Source organism: Parasteatoda tepidariorum, chromosome 9 (genome assembly GCF_982258835.1).
Source record: "Parasteatoda tepidariorum strain Cologne lab strain chromosome 9, Ptep-v5.0, whole genome shotgun sequence".
Lineage (NCBI taxonomy): Eukaryota > Metazoa > Arthropoda > Arachnida > Araneae > Theridiidae > Parasteatoda > Parasteatoda tepidariorum.
In genome coordinates, this window is record NC_141763.1 from 44,218,643 (window position 1) to 44,228,037 (window position 9,395).

The window sequence follows — 9,395 nt, forward strand, 5'->3', positions numbered from 1 at the left end:
AGCAGAAATAGGCAGCCAAAGTCTGTTTATTGTATTATCAATCTATCAATGCCGGGGCGAAAGTAATTTGTTTACATCAGATTCATTATCCTGTTTGGTTTATATATTTTTTTTCTCTAGCAATGAATTCTTTCATTCTAGTTTTATGTTTAATATTTTTCAGTGTTAATATAAGAAAGAGTGTCGGTGAAATAGATCAAAATGGCTATGTTCTCTATTGTCCTTGTATGGGTTAGTAATTTTACTATGATTTTTTTAATGTTAAAGATCAGCATTAATTAATTGTTTATGTTATGCGAAATGTTAAAAGATTAACATTTGGTATTAAAATTGTATTTTAAGAACAATTTCCGTTTGTAGGAATAAGTTTTGTGCGTTTAAAAAAAAGCCAACCAGTTTGAAGCAATAGTTTAAAAGTTAAGTTAATACATTTTAAGCTAAATCTTATGTGTAATAAGTATCTAACTTGGGTGTATCTTGTATAATTACTGATTTAATATGAGTATTTAGTATGTTTTAAGCTATTTATCACTGAACCTTCATGATGTTTAAAAGAAACAATTGTTATGCTGTTTTTAAATTTTCATATTGTTTGCATCACTAAATATTAATATTTGTATACTGTTGAAACAATAATAAGATTCGTATGAGTCATGCATCTGAGTTCTGGAATTGTCAGAAAATTTGTTTTTAATTCAAAAATTCACATTTTTTACCAGAACGAGAAAATTCCTATGACAAGCCTAAAAATTACATGCAATGAAAATTAAATATATTGTTTTGTATAAAGGGAAATTTAAATTAATCTAACCATTTTAGTTGTTATATTAGTAACACTCTAATTAAAGACGCTGCATGACAGAAAAATTCATTATTGTGCTAATTTCATACAATTATAACTTTTAGGGATGTCTTTTTATATTTATTTTAAATAACTGTTAAAGTTGTTTAATTAGGTAACTAAAAGATCATAAATGTGTGAAGTGCTTAATGAATATAAAACATATTCATTGAACAGTTTCAAACCGTAAAGTAAAGAAATTCGAGTTAATGTGTTTCATTTTATCAGTAGGTACTACACGAATGCAGTGTTTTCATTACAGAAAAAAAATGGATGAGAATTTCTCACCCTTTCTCAAATACAGGGTGAGATTTCAAAAAGTTAAGTGAGATTTCTAAAAATTTAAAAAAAAATAAAATACAAAGAGACTTGAAAAAAAGTCACTTATTTAATTATAATAAATTTTTAACATCTTCTGATTTTTAAAGCATTGAATATTTTTGCTGCATCGTCATAAGGACAATGTTCTACATCTACTTTTTCATTAGCTATTCTCATTAGACTGCTCAAATGCGTATTTGTTTCGTTTTGATCGTTTCTGCCCACATTTGTTTCATTTTCATTTGTCCGTTTCGGAGTAGAAGATATTACCTTTACAAGATATTTGTCCATCTTACATTAATGCGCAAAAAATTTGAGCGTCTTACATGAAGAAAAATGCGTTCTGAAAGAGGTTCCGTGGCTGTTGTTCTTAAATGTTCTGAACAATTCTGGTAAATAGGGAAGCTAGATAATGGGGCAGATGTAGAAAAAAATGAAAGGTACTGGAAGAAAAGTTGAACGGATTTCATTCTGAATGGCGCAATGAGAATTTTTTTTCGAAATGCGAGAAATTCGCGAATTTTGAAATTGGTTTATAGAATGCGCGAATTTCTTGCAATAATAATTTTTTAATGCGAGGAAAGAAAAAAATATGTGAGATTCTCGCGTTCTCGCATTGTAGTGAAAACACTGGAATAATATATAAAACTTTTTTTAAAAATTGTATCACTTTAATTTCTAGGCCGCTTTGGAAACCAGGCTGATCATTTTCTAGGATCTTTGGCTTTTGCTCATGCATTGAATAGAACACTTGTTCTTCCTCCGTGGGTTGAATATAGGACTGGTCATTCTAGATCGGTAACATAATATTTTATATGTGATTTAATAACTAGTATTTGATTCCATTTGACTTAATTTTTCTTATATAACTTATATTTGACGTAAAATTATTACATAATTATTTTTCATAATCATTTGCAGATGTTTAATTTTGTTTTATATATAATTGTAATTTGGTAGGATGAACATCCATATTTTTAATATTTCTATTTTATTTTTTCTTATGTTAAGGTTACATACAATTGTTCTTATGAATAACTATTGTTTTTACTTTGTAAATAGTTTTATATACATTAAACTATTTTATGAGTGTGTGTAATTAATTATATGAAAAGTAAATGAATCATGCTAATTCATCATCATCGATATTCTTTTCACGCCAGTCTAGTGTATAAGGCTTTAAGTCTCATTCTCCATGACTTGCGGTTTAAAACAGCCTCTATAGCCAAGCTAGACCATTCAAGGTCATCTCTGTCACTCACTATCATTCTTTACCATGTTAGTGTCAGCATTTCTCGCAGATGCTTTTCCATTATTCAGTTTTTTGATGGTGGCTTTAATCTCTGCTACAGATACGTCGCTCATGGCAACATTCAACATTGGTATTACATTATTGAAAGAAGATGTGTTTGTTACTGTGTTACTCTTCTTATTTAATATCTCCTCAAAATGTTCTTTCCATCCATCTGAGATATCTTGCTCTTGAGTTAATAAGACACCTTATTTATTTTTAATAGCACTTTCACAATTTTGAAATTTGTCGCTAGTTTTTTTTTGTGATTTTATAAACATATTATACCAATGTCTGAAGGGGGTTTCTGTTAACGTGGTGAACTGACTTTTTTATTTCTTTCTGTGCAAGATGATGTTCCATCTGTTATTTCTTAAGAAGTCTTTCAGAGTTAGTGTTGTTAATTTTGTTTTGAGTTTTCTTTCGTTCCTCTATGAAGTTGAGTGTGCCTGCTGGAATCCATTGAATTAGAAATCATGCTAATTAGATAGAGTAATATGTCTGAACATTTTCACGAAACGCTCAGACATATTTCATAAAAATTGTTCATTTCATTAACTCATTTAAATAATTATTTGTTCAGGACTGAAACAGTGGTTAGTTGGTTTAGGACCACCAAAATTTCACTCAGACCATGATAAAATATTCTATCAGTGGTCTTCCAGACCAGCAATTGGTGTAAAAGAATGTTTTATTGTTTTAGTTTTTTGATTTTTGTCACAGAATAGCATATTTTGTCATAATTGTGAGCATTACACATTCTCTGTTTTCTAATTTTGCCTTTTAATTCACTTGGTAACTTTAAAAAAAAAAAAGAAAATCAAATAGAGACATATAAACAACTCAATGAAAATGTGTACTGGCTAGTAATATCTTTTAGTTAATGGTCATTTGGTTTAGTGACTAAATTTTCTTAATTTCTATCCTAGTTCATTGATTCATTTTTAAATAAAAAAAATTATTATTTTAGGTTAGATGACTGATTAATAGTTTCTAATTTTATACAATCATCTTTGCCTGCTGTTTTTAACTATGTATCTTGTTTAAGCACTTTATTTGTAAGATAAACAATACAATAAGTTAGTTTGTCAAATACTTTTTAAATAATTAATTTTCTCTTTCATATTTAAGGTGCAAGTTCCATTTGACACATACTTTAAAGTGGAACCTCTTAAAAGCTATAATAATGTTATGACCATGGAAGAGTTTTTCAAGAAGTTAGCTCCAACAATTTGGCCAAAAGGAAAAAGAAAAGGTGTCTATCATAATATGTTTAGAATTTTGCTGTGATTTTAAAAATGCTTTATTATAATTTTTGTACTTTTTATTCAATGCTTTGTTCTGTTTAATTTCATCCTTTTTTTTTTAGAACAAATTTTATTTCTCTTTTAATTTGCCTCATTAAAATCTTTTTTATTATAAATCTCATTATAGTTTTCTGCCAATTATTCTGTTAACTGTTTGCTATGATTTTGTGTAAATTATAATTAAGGACAATACAAGTGGGGTTTTTAATGTTTAAAATTTGCCGATGAAAAAAGTTTTTTTTTGGGGTGGTGCTGACAATTTTTCACAAATGCAATATAAGTTTTAGGAGAAACTGCTGCTGCCAATTATGCAAATTTTTTCCCTTTCTCCCTAAAAAAATAATGACAGGATCTCTATGTGTTATGAGGAAAAGAAAAAACATAAAATTGTAAACCACATAACAATCTGTTATGGATTGACAGGGTCATTAAAGTTAAAACTTCACAATTTCAATGCCGACGGCATGATTGTGGTAATAAAGTCAACATAATTATTCCTTGTGAAAATTCAACATTGGAATATTACAAGGAATAATTGTACATTATTAAAAAAACCATCACAAACGTGTTGTATGTAGCTAAAATCTGTCTGATTTTTTTATTTATCTTTGCTACTTAGAGAAGTAATGTTTGGTTTGTAACTTTGAATGCTACATGGCTCACAATTCTGTTACAATATCCTTTAAAATAGAAATTTTTGTTTTGCATGTAATATTACATAAGGCATCATTTTTTTTTAAATTTCACTAATTATTTTTCTTTAAATTATAGCTTAATTGTAATTTTTCAGTTTTCTGTTATTCTGCTCGTGGGGATTCTGATGGATGCAATGCAAAAGATGGCAATCCTTTTGGACCATTTTGGGACACATTTGATGTTGACTTTGATGAATCTGTATTTTATCAGCCTTTACATTATGATGTACATTTTCATAATGTTGCCCAAAAGTGGAATGAGAAGTATGTATGTCTTATTATGTATATTAATGGTATTATTTAAAAGCTTTGATGTCTTGAACATCTTTCTTGTTTAATCCTTGATATATTGAAATATATTAATTATCTTCTTGGAAATGTGTGTGGACGCTACTGGGAGGCTAGAATCTTTTTATGTTATTTCTTGTCTGTAAATCCTCTTCTTACTTTATTATTCTAATCGAAACACTTTCTCACACTTTTAAATTCACACCCTGTCCTTAAATCTATTTTTGGCTCAACTATGCATTAGTTAAAAGTAAGACATTTTCCTCTTTGCTCTCTGTGGGAATCATGCGATCTATTTGATAAAACAATTACAATTACTAAGATTTACCTTATTCCCTAAAACGTAGCATTTTACGGATTTACTTTGCAAGAATATCCCTAACTTATAATCGAGTGGTAAAACTTTTCGTGTCCACTTTTATGGATGTTCTCTGTCTAATAATTAATAAATAAATTTTGCACTCTCCTTCCCTGCCTATGACCTGTTTTAATCCTTCCACTCGGCAACGACGTTATATATGTAAAGTGTGGGTATTATGTAACACTCTGTGTTCATACAAATATGTATACTGAAAGTTTTCTTTGTTACAAAATGTTTTTATTGTTAATAGCTATGTATATTGTAACAATATGATGAATACAATTCAATCGTTTGTGCGATATAGCTTTTTTTTTTACATGAACATTTCTGATTTATATAATAAAAATACTATTCTACCCATTTTGTACACATTCAATTTTTTAATACAGATTTCCTCCTGATCAATATCCAGTTTTGGCTTTCACGGGAGCTCCTGCCATTTTCCCTGTCCAAGAAGAGAACAGAGAACTTCAAAAGTATTTGATCTGGAGTGATTTAATTCTTAGAGAGGCAAAAAGTTTCATCCAGTCTATGGAACCTAAAGGACCTTTTATTGGCATTCATCTGAGAAATGGACCTGATTGGGTATGTTGTTAATGCGGACTGAAAATTAAATTTAAATACAACAGAGCACTTATGATCTAGGTGGAACTGGAGGACTTAAAATCTGGACGACTTAAAATCTGGATCTAAATCTAAATAGTTTTATATTTTTAAATAGCAGTTACAAGCTAGGGTATTGTTTTTTATGTAACATTTTTTTCACACTTTTTCTAGGCTTTGATTATCAATTGTAGTGTTAATTTCAACATAATATGAATGGCTTTTGCATTTATTTTTTTATTTTACATTGCTTTTCGCTCTGTTCAAAACTGATGCTAAGGTTTAACTAAAATTGTTAATTTTATTATTTCTTTTAAATATCCAAAACCATCAAGTGCTTGTTTCCATTTTCACCTTTTTTAAAAAAAAAACATTTCAAGCCTTTCAATTTTTTGAGGTGTCATTAAAGCACAACTTTTTAGTACTTTCCAGACATTTTCTTTCAAAGTTCTTATTACACCTACGAAATCAATTAGAAAAATACTGTGTGTAGTCTAGCACACATTTCATAAGTAAATGAAATGAAAATAGCATTACTTTCTTCTTTAATTTTACGCAAGCACAAGCAGAAAGGTGACATAGGAACAAAAGAAGTGATTTTTCATCCCTATAATCTATAAATCTTCGTTTAACCGTTTCTATAAATCTCTCAAATATGTGGGAAATTTTTTAATTAAGTAAGAATCTTAAAACAGGTTTTGTTCTCTATCCTCTTGATTTATTTTGCAATAGTGCTATCTATTCTTTTACTAATTTTGTTTTTAATTTCATAGGTAAGAGCTTGTGAGCATATTGAACACAGCCCACTTTTGTTTGCTGCTCCTCAGTGCCTGGGATACAGAAATGAGCTTGGGAAAGCTACTCCCGAGTTATGTTTTCCAACTAAAGACATAATTTTGCAACAATTAAAAAAAGTTGTTAAGGCTCAGAAAGCTCGATCTGTATTTGTTGCTTCTGATAGTGATCACATGATAAAGGATATTGAGAAAGCTCTGAAAGTAAGTAAATATTAAATTTGTTTCCAAAATGTATGGAAATGGTCAAATATCTCAAGATATTATAAAGATATAATGTATACTTTTCAAAAATATACATTACATCAAAAGACTAAAATTACATGTGTCAAGTATTTTAAAACATCCGAATTAAGGCAAATTGCTCATTTAATCAGAGTACATGTTAAATCAGAGTACTTGTTAAATTATCAGAAATAAAAGCAGTGATGTACAAAAAGAACTAGAAAATGTTAAAAAATGGCATATATTTTAAAAACTTTTATTTGCACTGATTGGAATAATGTTTTTGTGATTGAACCTTAGTACAATTTGTGAAGCATAAAATACATTATCAGTAACACCTATTGATTTCAGAAAAGTTTTCATTTTTTCAGCGAATTCCATGTCATTTGACGTAGATGAGGGTGTTTTAATAGTTCCTTCTACAATCACTGTAAGCAACATACTTGCACATGAGTAACAATTAGTATAGAACCTATTCAGTGGTTTGCATAACATCTATTAATTATTATAATTATGTAATTCAGGACAAAAAATGTGAGGAACTTTGTGTTGCTTCATTTTATTGTTTATCTAAAATCAATTTTGAGCAAACTTTTTAAAATTTGTCTAGCAGTATTATAAAAGCAATCTTTTCATAACCTATTTAAAGTCTAGTTCACCTTTTAAATATATTGAAGTTTATGTTATTGTTTGAATAAACTTAAACTCATGAAGTATCAATAGTATGTTTATTTTGAATTTTAGCTATATTATGCAAAATTATTTTTGTTGCCTTGAAAAAAAAATATTCCAGTTCTTTGAATTTTTTATTTTATTTTAGGTGACAGCTTATAAACTTCCAGAATCCAAGCCACATGTTGATTTAGCTATACTTGGACTCTCAAATCATTTCATTGGAAACTGCATATCTTCATTTTCTGCTTTTGTAAAAAGAGAAAGAGATGTTGAGAAACTGCCATCTTCTTTTTGGGCTTTCCCTCTTCGACAAAAAAAGGATAAAAATTCAGATGAGGCTTCTGCGCATGATGAATTTTAAGTTTGGGTCATTTAAAACTTAATTTTGTTGATGATTTTTCAAATTGCAAATTTTTATCACTTTATAAGAGATTTAAATTAATTAAATGTTGCATATTTTGGATAAATTTGTATTTTTATTGCATATTTAAGCTGGCATGAATTGGTGATTTTATACTTCCATACAACTGAATAATATGGTTTTTCACCACATTATTCAAGAGAAATAACTGTACTGTTTTAAGATGAAAATTCCTGATAAGCATGTCTCTCAGGTGTCATTATTTCAGGTTGAGACAGGTCCCACAACCCTGAAATACCCTTATGATTTTCTTTCATATTTTAGTTAGACTTAGTTTATAAAAAAGTTTCAATTGTCCTAAAGTTAAGTTAACTAAAGTATATGTCCTAAAATTTAAGTTTACTTATTCATGAAATTATAAATTTTATCAATCTATCCAAAAATTTAAGTTTACTTATCCATGAAATTCTAAATTTTATCAATCAATTGTAGGGTAAAATTAAGAAATTTTGCTATCGGTCAGTGACCAGTTGTCCCATTTTTAACAATGACTGCTTTTTACTTGAATAAAAAATAAAAATAAAACTTTTGATATTAATTATGTAAGGCATTTCTTACCAAAATATGGTAAACATATGAAGGTTAATTTCTAAAGTGAAGAAAAAATTTTAAAAGCAAGCATGAAGTTAAGTAATTTTCAGAGTATTATAAAATATTCATAATAAATCCATATTTATTAAATAAAACTATTAATAATAAAATGCATAAGGCATGTAGTTTTGGCGGGAAAAAAGGGGTGGAAACTAGCAGACAATTTTTTAATTTCTATTTGTTCTATTTAGTTGTCCTTTGGCCATTGGCAATTCTTAATTTTGCCCTATACCATCCATCCATTAGTACAAACTTGCTCACTGGCTAAAATCTCAGTAAGATATTGAATATCTTGCTGAAATATACTTTGAACAAATGTTTTACTGGAATATGAATCGGCTAAGTGTAGTTATAATGATAAATATAATCTAATTATAAATTCGACATTTTATTATTTTCAGTTATTTGATGTGCAAAAACGACTGTAGCGTTTTCAGTACCTTTATTCTACATCAAATGATATGAGATGGTATTAGTTTTATTTTGGTATTAGCTTATATAAAAACTAAATTAGTTAGTTTGAATTTAAATGTTTTTGTGATTTTAGCACTTATGTTATATTCCATTTTTGTAATGACATTTGATTATTTATAATTTTAACTGACATTTTTAATAATTGTTTGTAAAGATTTTGTAAGGATTTTTTTATGTTACATAATAATTTTGGAAAAAAAGTATAAATAGGGTAGAAATATCTGAACAGTTTTTTTACATGAAAAAAAAATTACTTTTAGTTTTTATAGCTGTTTCTCTTTGATTTTTTTTTGAAAAGAAAGCTCTCTGATAATACATAAGTGATATTTACATAATCTGCCTACAAAAGTGTAATACATTAATATGTGAAGAATTGCTTTGCATACATAAAATGTGAGTAAAGTTATTTTATTAACTATTTTCAAGTCTTCCAATTGCCTTGAGAATATGGAATCTAATCTATAGAACATACCTTAATATGAAATCTAAAACAATTAATATCTTTTTT

At 28.0% G+C, this 9,395-nt stretch overlaps 1 protein-coding gene across 1 annotated transcript; it reads left to right on the forward strand.

The window, feature by feature from the left end:
• The first annotated feature begins 20 nt into the window (after nt 1-20).
• Nucleotides 21-8,246, forward strand: O-fut1 (O-fucosyltransferase 1). Its single transcript, XM_043039274.3, has 7 exons — nt 21-231; nt 1,845-1,960; nt 3,585-3,708; nt 4,551-4,719; nt 5,494-5,689; nt 6,481-6,705; nt 7,547-8,246. The coding sequence occupies exons 1-7, from the start codon at nt 123-125 to the stop codon at nt 7,760-7,762; spliced, it is 1,155 nt and encodes a 384-aa protein (XP_042895208.2). The 5' UTR covers nt 21-122; the 3' UTR covers nt 7,763-8,246.
• The last annotated feature ends 1,149 nt before the right edge of the window (nt 8,247-9,395 follow it).

Excerpts from the sequence above, each read along its gene's own strand:
- O-fut1 (XM_043039274.3), top strand. The coding sequence starts at position 123 with ATGAATTCTTTCATTCTAGTTTTATGTTTAATATTTTTCAGTGTTAAT. Across the intron at positions 4,720-5,493 it reads GCCCAAAAGTGGAATGAGAA|ATTTCCTCCTGATCAATATC; the intron begins GTATGTATGTCT and ends TTTTTAATACAG. Across the intron at positions 6,706-7,546 it reads ATATTGAGAAAGCTCTGAAA|GTGACAGCTTATAAACTTCC; the intron begins GTAAGTAAATAT and ends ATTTTATTTTAG.